The sequence below is a fragment of the Copidosoma floridanum genome, unplaced genomic scaffold (genome assembly GCF_036245765.1).
Source record: "Copidosoma floridanum isolate Cflo_tuat_1 unplaced genomic scaffold, Cflo_Japanese_pri ptg000019l, whole genome shotgun sequence".
Taxonomy (NCBI): domain Eukaryota; kingdom Metazoa; phylum Arthropoda; class Insecta; order Hymenoptera; family Encyrtidae; genus Copidosoma; species Copidosoma floridanum.
This window is the reverse complement of record NW_028321896.1, coordinates 3,281,459-3,296,240: the sequence shown is the minus strand read 5'-3', so window position 1 is coordinate 3,296,240 and position 14,782 is coordinate 3,281,459. Positions and strand designations below refer to the sequence as shown.

Below are 14,782 nucleotides of genomic sequence, written 5' to 3'. Positions count from 1 at the left end.
TTAAATTTTTTGAAAAAAAAAAAAAGTAACTCATGCTCGTTCAAGAGTAACAATATTTTGATGGCATCTGATAAACTATCGACCGACTCGTTTGTTTTTCCTAAAATCTGTCATCCCTCGATAAGGGAAATTGGAGCTTAATCTATATATATATATGTATATATATATATTTATTTAGATTGTTACTACACCTATTTTTTTCTTTTATTCGTCTATCGAGGACGATCTTCCACCCCAAATTTATTTCACAACAACAAAAACACTGTAGTATTAGTGTAGTTGTAGTTTTTTAATTTATTTTTAAATTCCAAATTTTAATAAAAATGTCGCATCTTTGAGTGTACCCGTCACCCAACGAAAAATGTAAAAAAAAAATTTCGTGTTGCAAGTCGATTTTTCGGAAAAACTTTATCTCCGAAAAAAAAACCTTCTCTCACGTCACGTAACCGACGGATGCTCAAACGCACCCACCTACGCCATCAAGGAAACTCTAACGAGGTAAGTCCTGTACGTGCCATTCGCGTCCGCCGTTTTACTTAACCAGTTCCCGCTTGGTATATAAACGGTCGCATAAATTCAGACTTCAAAGGCAGGGAGAACTTTGTAAAAACTTTGTCCGAAATAACCAGAGCCCCTCCGACGAGAGGGCGTGGACGGCGAAAAGAAAACACAAGCGACAAGGAGTCGGCGTCCATGCACTTACGTTCATAAAAGAGAGGGGGTTGGGGGGGGAGTCAAAAGGAAAAACCGGGGTATGAGAGAAGTCAAAGTGTACATTTAGCCGCTTTGCCGAGCTACTGGTGGATGAATGCCGCTGAATTCGGGCCAGTGGCTTAATCGCCCCACCCCCCCCTTTATTCCTCTGGTGGGTACAGATAAGACACACGACGAGCGCAGGGTGAAACGAACGAGGCTCGCTTCGGCTGCTCTAAAGCTGCGTCGCAAGCTCGAAACGCAAGCACAATAGCGACATCATCATCATCATCATCATCATTATTATCAGCCAACGCTGCTGCTTCTGTTCTCATTTCCCGCGTACGCGTTTCGTGCAACGCACGAGTTTATAATCCTGTATTTTCACCTCTACCGATGTACATATAGCATCGGTAGTGCGCTGTAATATACATCATCGCGAGGGTTAGCTGTCTCGTTCCTCCATCGGAGAAGGTCGCGCCTATATGGACACGGTCATTTCCAAACAACCTCTTCACGTAAAAACTACTTTGAGAATCATATTGTTTGGCTGACGGCAACGACGGAGTCTCGATCCTTAAATTCTGCTCTCGCCGAGCGCGCTGGAGTATCGTGTTGCTTTAAAATTATCGATACGTAACTCGAATCACTCCCAATGGATGTGTACATTTGGTCAATAGGATAGGACCAATTAGTTAATTTGGCCGAGGGGAAACACTACACATTTGAATTCGATTGATTTCCCCGATGCCCTTGCTCGCAGGAGTGGCTCTATACCGTATAACACTGCACCTCCGTAGCCCATTAAGCCCCAACGCGACTACAAGTACAAACATACTTGCGCCGATTGTTTTATTCCCCTGCCGAAAATATCTGCTTCGCACTACCGTACAATCGGAATTACACTTCGGGAATTCCGAACGAGGTAATTTTCCACCGCCACTTAGCAAGGTGTTTTTTTTTTTTTTTTTACCCTTCGCAATTATATTACGTCTTGCTCCCAGATTTTCGAAGGTACATTAAAACTTTATCGGCCCTGAGCAAAGTTTTGCTAGTAAAAAATCGGTAAGTGCATTTCGGGAGCACTGCAAGCGAGCCTGTGTGTGTTTCAGTGCAAATGCTTTTCCGGTTGATACGGGCGGTTACGCACAACGGGGTGATTTGCATATACGCTCGTGCAATTACAGTTTTCGGACCAGCTGGTCATTTGAATTAACTTTGTTTAATTAACGTAAACAGTAGCAACTGCGACCGGGAGCAAATGACGGACTGGTAATTTTAGCCCGACATCTGAAACTTGTCGTTTACACAATGGTATGTTCAACGTGCCCGTGGGACAATGTTACACGTTGCTGCTACATCATATATTTACAGGGTGTAAGTACTAATTCCCAATAACAGGATCAGCGATGAAAATTGTTGTTACGGCTCACAGTTATCGAGCCGTCTAGATTTCATTTTCCCAGCCGAGATCCCAAAGTTTTCTTTACCCTCTCGCGTACGTCTCGCTGTGGATGGGCTCACTTTGTCGTAATAGTCCGACCTTATTTCCACTTTGAGCCATCGACCTTTTACCACTACTATCGAATCAAATGATACAGAGAGGGTACCACAACTACCAAATGAGAATGATGCGTGTAGAGGCAGAGAGACTTACCATGTCCCGCGAATCGAGTCTCACCGCCAATTAAGAGAATCGGAACGAGCCACGCCCAAAACAACTTGGATCCCTGCAGCACAGGGCAAATAGCTTTGGAACTTGATTCCCCCGGACCGAGTATCCGCTATTATATATACCTGTATCGAGTTACGAGCCAACTTAAATAATCTATCAGCTCCTGCTTAGCCTTGCCTTTTTCCGCGTATGTGGGTATATTTCAAAAAACCAATTAACCCCGTTATACCTATGCCCTTTGCAAAACCATGTAATTATATACACGGGCACAATACCTCGATACGGGGGAAAGCTTTAAAAACGGCCAAGGAAGCATGAAGTAGGTAAGTCGGAAAGTCCGGTAGTTTGTTTCGTTTGAGCGGACCCCGCAGATCCCGCATAAATACAAACTAGTTGCAATCGCAGGGCCAATGTAACACGCGCTGTGTAGCTTAACATTTGTATAACATATCTACTTTGGAAATTACTCTGATGTATATATATACACTTGTGTCGTACAAACGAGTCTTACTAAATACACGTTATAGCATGTATAATATCCTCATGAGTCATGGGACTTACTCCTAATTGACTTGGTTTGGTTTTTTTTTTTTTTGTTTTTTTTTTTTTTTTAATTTTACAGCGAATTTGCATTGCTGTGTACATGCGCTACCGTCATTGGAATCAATCACTTACACAGCAACGGCCGATATACATCCTACACGACTTCCGAACCATGGAACCACAGTTGGAAAAACTCACACGAGGAATAAGCTTCCCAGAGGTGCGAGCCCAAGTCGGTGATGAGGCCCCCGTCTCTGACTCGCGAGCATACATCTTAAGCCCCCGAGCTGTATAATAACTGCAGCTTATGAGCCACTGTGCTAATCCGCATATAGTATATGTATACTTTGAGCTAGTCATCGAAATCGATCTTCAATGCTCCATACCCAATATACTGCTACCCCACATGTTTCAGGATGAGGGAAAGAAAGAGCCTTATTAAGGTCACGGGTCTGAAAGTCAAAGGACCCATGCGTAGGTTATACCTGTACGCTCTTTCTGTGTGTGGTGTAGGCTTCAGCGAGCTCGTGCAGGCAGTGCTGCAAGGAGCATGTGCTTTAATTAAGCCGACCTCGTTGATCCCGCATGCACTTAGGGGCCGGTGGTGGCGTGGCAAAAAAGCTGGTGGGTGTATGGTTTTAAGCCGCAAGAGCCGACATTCCGGTGAAGGGAAGAAAAAAAAAAAAAAAAAAACGAGGGGTACCTACGGAAGCAGAATAAGAAGGCGAGAGATTCCGTACCCACGATTTCTCAAGCGCGATTAATCACCGCCACACCACCCACTATATTATAAACACGCGTGTCTGAATCTCTATGTGTGCGTGTGTGTACACATACATGGAATCACGTGCATTTGATTGATTGACGCTGGATATCGCACCATCGGATACATCTGGATATGTGCGAGTTAACGATGTGTGTGTGTGCTGCGTTTGCAGTTGATGTGCGCGCAGTGTACACGCATGCAAAAGGGCCTATTGCCTGTCTCTCCACGAGTCGACCGAAAATTAATTCCGCCGCCTGTTTTTATCATCGTTAATCTTTTTGCTCCTCCCTCTCGGCGCTCCCGATGGCTTTGAAAAATTGCCTCGTGTTTCAAATGATTCGTGTACCCAAAAGCTCGCGGCGATATTCAATCTTCCCTTGGCTGAAAATTTAATTATTAACTTTACCACCCCCCACTCCTCAGCTTCTCATAATTATTGATTCGCGATTAAATCCGGGGGTTCGCTTGCGTTGGAGAAAGTTGTTTCCTTTTTTTTTTTTTTTTTTTTTTCTTTCTCGCCACCCCCCTGTCTTCTCAACATTTTTCTAAAATTACCATTGGCTCCCTTCGACCGATCGCTTCACCCCCCCTCCCCAGTGGCGTTCAATGTCTGACGAGGGAAGGAAAAAACGTAACCAACTGCGTCGATTGGTGCCCCCCTTTTGGCTGCGTCAATCTCGGCAATTGCCTGGAAACGCCACCGATCGGAGACGCACATCAAAAGCCCAGGCGCGCAAATCAAGTCCCGGCTTTAATGGCAATTCGGTGGACACAGCGAGCAATAGCTGCTTCTGCCGCAAAGGAGATACCGGGCCAACACGCGTACATCAAACGCACCCCCGATATCGATGGATCGGGCTATCCGTGCTTAGCCAGCTCTCTGCGGCTGATTTATTCGAAACGAGGCTTGGAATCAGTGGCCGATCGAGCGCTGTCGATGATATACCGTTAATTACTCCTTTCCAGCTTCATTATGTTGGCCCCCGTGGCCCCCGTTCAATAACAACACCGTGAATTGTTCCTTTACAGGGGCGCACGGGGGAGAGAGAGGAAAAATTGGATCGACCAAACTCGGATGCGCCGCAACAAAATCACGTCATCCAATGTGGGAGGGGGGGGGTGAGATGGACGGGGCGGTCATTGCTGCGCTCACTGAAGCAAGCACGGGCATTACATCACCGGGCCACAGAGACGGGGTGGAGGGGTTTCCTAGCACAACGCATGTTACCCGGATGTAATCACGTCGTCGCTCGTTCGCTCTTGGTCTCGTTGCTGCTGTTGCAATTCCTCCTCTCTTCTGTTATACCCCCGCGCGCGCACGTGTGTGCCCGCGTGATATACGGGCGTACAAGTGGCGGATGAGGGAGGTGCTGCAGGAGCCTCGGAAGTCCAAGGGAGGCAGCAGGGGGGAAGGCAGGGGCCAGAGTTATTAGTTGCGTTATTGCTTGGCGGGCTCGCGCCTCGAATGGACGACTTAATTAATCGACGCCGGGGCTGTACATCCTGTCCAAGCTCCTCGCTCTGCTGGCACTTGAAAACCAGCCCTTACCCCCCAACCCCCTTATATACCTATACCTGTATGCGTATGGGCCACTCGAGCTCGGGCTCTACCGTAAGAGTTACAAGTCCGATTATCAATTAGTATGATGGGGCTTTGTGAATTACCCTGTCACGCGAGCACATACTGATGTTTCCCCCCCCCCCTTCTTCTGCAGTGCGCGTGAGGTATCGATCGCGCACGAACATTCCGATGTGTACTTGTAACGACAAAGGCTTCGTTGACGTTGTTTGACCCCAATTCCCGTTCCGCCGCTATCCGTGTCATTTCGGGAACTGACGGGCGATACTTACTCCCTCGTTTGTGTTGTACTCAGCGCGTTAAACGCCAACGATGTTTCGTTGCGTGTGAGGCCTGGTTAATTGCGTGACAGCTGGAGATTGTACTACCGAGGTGTGTGATGTGCTGTTTGACGGGTCGTGCTGATCAAACAATCGATATAAGTACATCCGTTCCATGAAACCACTAATGGATTTTTGCAAGTTTTATTTTCATCAAGGATCAAACATACACATCGTGTTTTGAAAAGGGTATTGAGAAAAGTAAAAAAACTCTATGTGTACGTACGTGGCAAAGAGTCTCATCAAACATTTTGGTGGTGACCGAGTCTTCCCCCCGTCGCACTCATACAACCCATCATTAATTAAACGTTGCATAACAACAAATACACAAATGCATGGACATACAGTTGACGAATGCCGCTTGATTTGCGTAATGTTCCGGCTTAGCTAATTACCCCCTTTCACTTGTGCCAGTTCGCCTGCCAGTTTTTAGTACATAACCAACTATCCTGCCATTCGATCGAGACTCATAGGTAATTGGTAAGGATAACTATGCGTTTGCGTGCCATCAAAATCCGTTTAATCCTCATCCCACGATTATTCCCGTTCATCGTCGAATCGTTATTTGAGCGGAAAATAATATCAACCAGCCGGACGTACTCGATCGGCAGTCGCGGTCACGTGTATATTGATGCTCGAAAAAACTCAAGTGGCTAAAAAATGACCTCTCGCCCGTTGTTGACATCCAAGTACTCGTGCCTATGTCGGGGAGGGATCATTTGCATCGTATATACATGCCCCCGGTAGGAAAAACGCGAGCAAAAACTCCGAGCTCATTTGAATAATACATCGGCCGATGTCTCGTGTAGTGCGACGAGAAAAAAAAAAGCCTACGCGCTTCAACGGACTGGAGGACATTGGCATTCGGAAAGATGATACGAGGACGTTTAATTGAGTCTTTGGAGAGAGAGAAATGGTGGCGGAGATTGGGCTCGTAACGTTCTAGTACAGGCTGATAAAAGTGGGATGAAAAAGAGCTGGAGTGGGGTGACGAGACGGGGGAAATGACGGTATAGAGTCGAGCAAAAATCAAAGGGTGAGTAAGCCGATACGTACGTGCAGTGAGGCCCAGTGGCCTAGTAACGCTGCATGAAAAGCTACCCGCACTCTCACGCAATCGAAACGTCAACACCACCATCGTCATCGATATGTATATACATATACGTGGTATTTGCATAGGTATACACATCAGTGGTATATTGCGATGCATAAAACATCCATTCGGTGTATCGCGTGCTGCAGTCGCGTCTAATGCACGCACACGTAGCTGTATATATGTATATACGTGTACGCATTACCCGTGAGTATGACACTCTATGATATATACATACGTGGGCGTACGTATGTACGTAACTATAACGTATAACGGCAATGGGGGGGTAAAAGCGAGGAGGCCCACGGCATTCGGTATTAGTCACGTAGCGAAAATCCATAGCCGGTGCCGAGATTCCCGAGAGTAACGGGGAAAGCGCTTTTCCGAGCCTCGTCTGCCCTATACGTGTGTGTACCAAGTGCTTCTTGCCGTCTCGGCGACGTGCTTTATCCCCACATATTTTCCCACGACCGTTTCGCTCTACTTTTCCCTCTTTCTCACTGTCGCGCGTGTGAGCATCGTGTGAGTGTGTTTATGCGCGTATATGTAGGTCCTCTCCGCGTGCACGCGGATCGCACAGATTTTCACGATGAAACCTACTACACTTATCTCCTTCTTTTTTTTTTTTTTTTTTTTTTTTTTTTTCCCGTAACTTTGGACTGTCTCCATTTTTTTTTGCTGCTTCTATGCTGTCGTTCGGTGAACCATTTCTTTGCGCACCGACGTGCGTTGTGCGTTCTCTCGTGTGTGCATTCATAGCAAGAGGAAATAATCGTTGGAAATCGCGGAGTCGCGCTCTAGTCCCAGTTTCCGCGAGAGTTTGCTTGGAAAATATTTTTGATCTACTTGCGCATTTGGAATTTTTCAAGAGGCGTTTGCGTTCGAGAAAGGTGCTCGTTACGATCCGTTTGCACGAGTCGAGGGGGAAAATGTTTAATTCGAGAGTCCCGAGGATATTTTCCGTTCGAATTACCAAGATTTACCGTCCGAAATAAACATTCGCTTCTGCGCTTCCGGGGGATTAGGGGCGGGGGGGATGAGCCAATTAAACGGGGACTCGGAAAAAATGCTAAGAAGCCAGCGTGTGTATATACTTTATCCCAAGAGGATGATTCATTTCGTGTTTCTCTTTTTCCTTATGACTTTGCTCTCTGTGTTTCTTCGGCTTTTCTCGCGCAACTTGTAACTGGGCACAACCGTATATCATCAGAACTTTTTGAGTAATTAAAAATCGATCCAACGCGCGACAGCAGGGGATTCAAACGAACTAATTGAAAGAATAAACGAGCTGGTGCGACACGCTAGTCATCATGGAAGCACATACTTGGGAGAAGATAGCAAGTACCAGGTCAATTATAAAGAAAAAAGTCTCCTCCTGCATAACAACTATCACATATCGATGCGACCTTCGACTCTGTATTATGCGCTACGCGGGACGGATCAGCATAAACGCCGGGGGCGTGAAGAATCATCCCGCAGCCCCTCGAGTCGTTTATCATAAAACAGCAACAACTTTCGTCTGTATAAAAGGAGGGGGAGAAAAAAAAAGTAAGAAATTACCATCGACTCCGCCGCGAGCCAAAGTCACGCGGAGTCTTATCCCTCCCGCATGGGGAGCCACAAACAGACAGACGGGCATCAGACGGGCGAAAGAAATAATAGGGGACAGAGGGAAAAAGGAAAAGCCGACCACACAAAGCTGTCCCTCCTGTACGTACACGCTCGAGAGGTGGGCAGATAAAGCACGTACCGGCACGTCCGGGGGCTTCGAGGGACGGGTATAGGCGCAAACGCGTTAAGGTGATTAATTGTTCCGGCAAACTAATCGACCTCCCGCAAACTCACCCTCCCGAAGGAGGACCGGGGACTCTGCGACGTGGAAGCAAAGTACGCTGTAGCGGCACGTCAGGCGAAATTTTGACGGCTGCCCTACGCGAATCGGGAGTAGTTTGCTTATCTGGTAAAACTACTCGGGGATGCTCCTGGATTCTGGCGTGCAAGTAGCAGGGGGAGAACAACGAGCGAAGGACGAGAAGCTGATAACCCGCGTGTGGTAGCGAGATCAACGTTGCTAGCTCGTGCGCACTTGGGATACGTCTGTATATATATACATGAAACAAAGTTTCGGGAAGGGTGCGCTTGTGGTTCTTACCCTTTCTCCGGGGGAGCAACGACACACGCCAAAGCAATGAGCCTTATCTTTCTTCCCCCTCCCCCTTTTTTTGCTCTTTCTCTTTTTTACTCGTTGTGTCCGTGTTTCTTCCTCGATTTCCAGAGCTTTTTTCTCTTTTCCCCCGCATCTACCTAACGTACCTATACTGTCTTGGTAATACACAGGCGAGACGCGATACACGCCCCTCATCATCAGCCTATACTGGTACAAGAGTAATGTGGGCTTTATTTCCACAATTTCGAGTCAAGGAATAGGTGGTCATGAGCAAGAGCTTGAAAGTTTGATTCGTGCCGAGTGAATTTCGCAGATGAGGGTGAAGTTTCGTTGCGAACCTCGTGGGATCCTTGTCAGGATTATTAATCTTCACTTCATATTAGCGCTCGAGTGCCCAAGTGTATTCTTCGAGCTGGTACATTTTATATCCAAAGTTTGGCCCAACGCGATGCCATTACAAGTTTTACTCGGGTGTCACGGAAATTCAAATTAGAAGCAATTTAGTTTTTGTCACTGTTTGCTACGTTTAAATTGAATTTGTTGACTATTTTTATTTACTTGTAAGTCCCAAGGGTTCCGTTTGATGGTTTTCCATTGCAACGCGTCATATGGAAATATTTTATACTTGTTGCAAAATTTATACTGCACCTGCATGTTATTAAAATAAACAAGTCAGATCTCAAGTATCCTATTACGGAACAGTTTTGATAGTAAAACAATGATGGATTTATCTTTGAACCATCCAAAGCTCACCCATTTCGTTTCCAAAATTGCTTACAGCACTATGGGCCGCCACAGCATTAAGAGTTTCCTCGAAATGACCCACATACGTTGATAGTCGATCTTTTACAACCCACACTTAGTCCCATCAATGGAGAGTAGACGGGTATAGGCACGCGTACACCCCCGTAACTTCTTGCACGGCTTCTACGTACGAGCCCCGCGATACTGGTGACATTAAGTACCGGAGCTTTACGAGCTCGCACTCCTCCGTTAGACCCCGGCGCACGTACGCCTCGTGCTTTTGACACACTCGCTCTTACCTATACCAGAAGCGTCTCCTCGGAGGCCATTCCTCTTGAGCTTGCCGAGAGCGAACGACCCAATCGCTAAATTGCATTCCATCTGTGCCCCTCCGTCATCCTCCGTCACGCTCCCCTACGAGGAGGCTACATGCCTACAGGACCCGGATAATTGAAGAGCCGATTGCGAGCCCCTTGCATCCAACCTCCGTGGCTGTACATCACGCGAATGAGCTCATGTATGCGGGGAACACGGAAAATTTTCAAATTCATCCCCCGCCTTCCATTTCTTTATCGCGGTTTTGCGTCATACGCCTGCATGGGCCGTGATGGACGCGCCAATATCCGGCCTGCGACCAAATTCATGTCCCGCCTCGTCGTCGTAAAATGCGCGAAAAGTAAAGCGAGAACGGCCCTGCATGTGAACAAAAAAGTCCAGGGGTACCGAGAGGTTGGCCAGTGTGACGTGCCTGTAAATCTTTGCGGCCTCTCGTAAAGACCCGGGGGAAGCCTCGTGGTGACGAAAACTTTGGTTCGTCCGTAGATACCTTGAGAGCCCTAACTCGGATCGTGAACGAATAGAGACACGCATTTGCTGATAGAAATATTGTGTTGTCTTGGAAGAAAATAAAGAGACGATGAATACGGTCTTCGCTGTTCAGAGTCGCAAGTGTTTTGCATTGCCGCGTGTAGGTGAAAAATTTTATTCACAAAAATATTGTGACGACTGTTTCAATTAATGTTAAACTTGACGAGTATTATATTAGATGAAAGATAACAATCTTAGTTGATATTGATTAATTTAAAGCGGCTACAAGTGAATGTAACACAAAATTGTGATTGATAGCATTAATTTGTGGTAATAAAATCTGTTTGTGAAAAGTTTCAACATTTTTTTGACATGTACCTAAATTATAAATTGTCTACTATAAAGTACCTTAACAATAATAACGCTTTGTAAAAACTAGGAAATCAAGTGGTTACAGTCGGTATTCGATCCAACGAAAGTGTTCAAGTCTAATTTTCGACAAATAGTGATAGGCAGTATTTAGTCGGCTTTAAATAATTTGGACTCAATTTAGTTTGCCAAGTAGTCACTGTCAATATACGGTCAGCTGCAAGTATCCGTACACGATACCGTTTGTTAAGTAGTCACAGTCTGTATCGAGTCACACACTATAACCTTCTCAGGTATCCCATTTAAATGATCAAGTAGAAACAGTCAGTATTTGGTCAGGCATATTTATTCAGGCTCAATTTCAGTTGTCCAGTAGTTATAGACAATATTCGGTCAGACACAATTTTTTTTGACATTATTTTGTTTATCAAGTAATTAAAATTAACATTCAGTCAGACAATACGTAAGATCTAATTTACAGTTAATATTTGGTCAGCCACAAGTACTTCGCTCCAATTGGTATTGATTAATTTAAAGCCCCAACAAATTAATGTAATACAAAATTGTAATTGATAGTATTAACGTGTGGTAATAAAATCTGTTTACGAAAAGTTAAGGATAACAATGTTTTGTAAAAACAAGAAAATATTATGATAATTAGCGATAAATCATATTACACTTTAGTGGTGTAGCATCAATTGAAAACTATAAATTAATATTATGCCCTGCTGAAAAATATAAAGAAACAAAAGTTGTTGTTAACACAGTGCTCTTAAAATGCAATACCAAGATAACTTTCGTGAAGCTCTGAATGCAACCGTAAAACCCTCGATGTACTTTAACCAGTAATTTCAATCTGACGTAACGGGAGGATCGACGGAAAAAAATGTTTTTTTTGCAAAAGCTCGTGAAAAATCAGAGACCAATCGTTCCCCCCTTTATGCAGTATAACATGTACACCGTATGGATTACCTGTCTGGATTGGCTCGCCATGCAGATGTCTATCCCACTGGCTGTCTCCACTGCCATCTTCTTCCTCTACCTTTCGTCCTCTGTTCCTCCCCAAGACCAAACGCTAGCTACTCCTCGGCTCCTCGACGGCAATTATCGCCGACTCGCGCTGCACTGCATCGAAGTGGGGGACCACCAGCTCGTCTTCGACAGCCACTGCAATACCCGCAGGAAAAAAAAGCGTCGCTCGTTTTATTGGCCGATTTTCTCGGGAGATAAATTTCTGCTCCGCACGCGAGAGCACCGCCAAAGAATATCGATTGCGAGCCCCGGCTGATACCGCCGCCCCCCCTCACTTTGCTGTGCTTCGTAGCTCTCGAGATTTTACAACTATGTATACTGCCGGGGCTGCTGTAATTTCCATTTGCTAATTTATGCTTATGCACAAATGGACAGGGGAAAGGGAGACGAGTGGAGGTTACATTGGATCTGTTTGGTTTCGCGTTAAAGTGCAGTTTCCACCTAACTGAACTGTACACGCCAACGCCAGTTGAGTTTCTCACTACAAGCAAGAAACTTTGACTTCGTGGCATCAACTTGATCAACGAAGTCCGAAGCGACTGATGTTTGTCCCTTTGATACTCTGCGGATGAAAATCAATGATCAAACAATCGAGAACGCGTACAAATTACGCAACGCGACCTGAAATTAAAGTGCGCGAAATCAGCCGAGCCGAAATTGCATTGGTATTTAATATATATATAAACATACACCTGCGGTGTGCCAATGCAATTGGGACACGCGCTTCAATACGTAATGAGGGATTGTGCTTGATTTTCATTCACGACAGTGTCGCGCATAAATCGCAAATTAACCTCCACTCGATCGCAAACTTTATGCAGTAAAACATTGGAGGAACGGCGTGTCATTGCATTATTCACGATTCCCATGGTGAGGCGCAATCGGGCGCGAAATACACTGTTTCACCCCACCCCCTCGCTCTACACCTTGGAAATATACCGTGCGTGTATAAACATGTACCGGTACACCGAGGATAAAAAAAAAAGAGAAAAGAAAACCAATTTTTCCGAGTAAAATCTGAAACGCATTTACCCCAGATCACCCTGGCACGTGGAGACACACACGCACGGGGTAGTTCGAAAAATTGACCGGCTATCGAAGCCAGTCGAGAGGGAAAATAGCGAGGCAATCACTTCCTGCTCCTCTTCTTCTTCTTGAAACGGCGCCGTGCAACGCGCGTCTGCCAAATTGTTAATCGATATCCTCCCATTTATTCCGGTGTCAGGCACACGCAGTATCAGGTGAGCTCCTCCTGCCCTTCCGAAAGGACTTCCCTTTTCTCTTTGACAGGAAAGAAGGAGGGAGGCACGGCGCTTTGATTTTATGAATAAAAGCGCTCGTACGTCGAGAGATTCACCCCCCGGAGCAGTTGCAGGAGCTCGTTTATTCCGGGATTCGTCTCGCGGCTCTAATGCGGATTTCCCTAAATGAGCAGACCCGTCCTTGTTGTCCGCTTTGACGACTCGCCGGGAAAATTGATGCCCGTGTGCACACTCACAGTTATTGCTCCTCCCCGTTGCTCTTCCTTCTCCTGAGTTGCTGCTGCTATTTTTATTACTAGGCACTGCACAGCTTTATTGCGCTCCGGGCTGTCATCGGCTATTCTGAAGAGCCGCCGCCGGCGCTAGCGACCTTTTTTCCGCTCTTCAGCCCCATCCCTACCTCTCTTTCTCCTTTCGATCTTCTGATACGCGCCAGACAGCTAGCTCTGGGCCATTCTTCTTTTGTTCCATCACTCCTTTATGCCGGTCCACTTCTTCTACACTACCCTCCTCTTTTTGCCCACCCGTAGCTCTCCCGTCGTGTGTCCGTCTATCTATGGCACCCTCGTTTTCCGGGCCGAGGAGATACAGGACACGACGCTCCAAAAGGGGGGGGGCTGCTTTGAGAATTTTCGGAAAAGGAAGCTATGCAAGCGAGAGAAGAAGAGGGAGAGAGAGCGTGTTGTTTTTTGTCTCGTTTTACCCGGTCCAAGGCTGCTTTCTAGCGTCGCGAGGCGCTCTCGAGCGATTTGATTTTTCCCAATTCTCGACCGCGTTGACTTGCCGTGTTCTCGAAGCTCAACTAGAACGACGAGAACCCTCGAGCGAGTGCACTCTCCTGCAGAGCAGAGAAAGAAGAATAGGAGAGAACTGTGCGGACTCGTGGCATCGCCCATTGTCCTATTAACGACGAGTGCGGTACACGAGCGGGAGGATGAGGAGGCTACCCAATTTCCTTTACTCGAGGATCGCAGGAGTGAAGGGGACCTCGCGTGAGTAGCTACTAGCCTTCGATGCTGCCCACACCTTATACGGCAAAAGATGATAATTTAGTTGGAGGAGCGTGAAAACTCTGCATTTTTATTTTCCACGACTTTTTGTTGTTAAGCCTAATGTAAACTAAGCAAAAACGGCGTGCTTGAAGTTTTCATCCTTGAACTGAAAAGTTACTTCGCGAAAAGTTGCTCAAAAAATTTCTGAAAGACTCGGGAAATCATAAATTTTGAAAATTGCTACCCCGTAACCATAAAAATGACGAACAGCGCTGGTACTACAAATGTCTACTCGGCACCCGCACAAGAGCGACACAAGTGCTTTATGCGCGGGCAAGTGCATTACTTCTAAAAGTAGGTACTTGAAAAATATTGAATCAAAACCTTCAAGATATTCAGGTAAAAGGTGATTCTACGGTTATTTTTTTTTTTTTTTTTAATTTTTATTTTTTCTTTCAAACTTGTCAAGAAAACTTGATTTAGCCCCTGCCTGACTTAATCTATGTACCTATACAAAGTGCTGACAAATATTATATGAACCTATTGGATTGAAAACAGTAATCCCCAGTGAAAGGCAAACTTAAGGTCGCGCATACTGCGAAATTTTTCCATAACACGTGTTCCCTTTTGTTGTGGTGTGGCAAAGCGACCGAAATTCATGCGGTACACTTGGCACTAAGTGCTCCAAAATCGTTTGGAAAATATTGAACCAGCGAACTGCGCACCGAGGAATAATAATG

The 14,782-nt window shown here is 45.9% G+C and overlaps 1 protein-coding gene across 3 annotated transcripts in view; it reads right to left on the bottom strand.

Annotated features, from left to right (window-relative positions):
* Nucleotides 1-14,782, bottom strand: part of LOC106636987 (dipeptidyl peptidase 4 omega) — a 211,792-nt gene that overhangs the window by 124,925 nt on the left and 72,085 nt on the right. Inside the window, exon 1 of one of the 3 annotated variants that reach the window (XM_014349595.2) lies at nt 11,729-11,873. The exons of the other annotated variants lie outside the window; for them this stretch is intronic. Within the exon in view, the coding sequence (XP_014205081.2) occupies nt 11,729-11,785 (57 nt within the window). The 5' untranslated portion in view covers nt 11,786-11,873. Of the gene's footprint in view, nt 1-11,728; nt 11,874-14,782 lie in introns of those variants that run through there. 3 annotated transcript variants of the gene reach the window in all.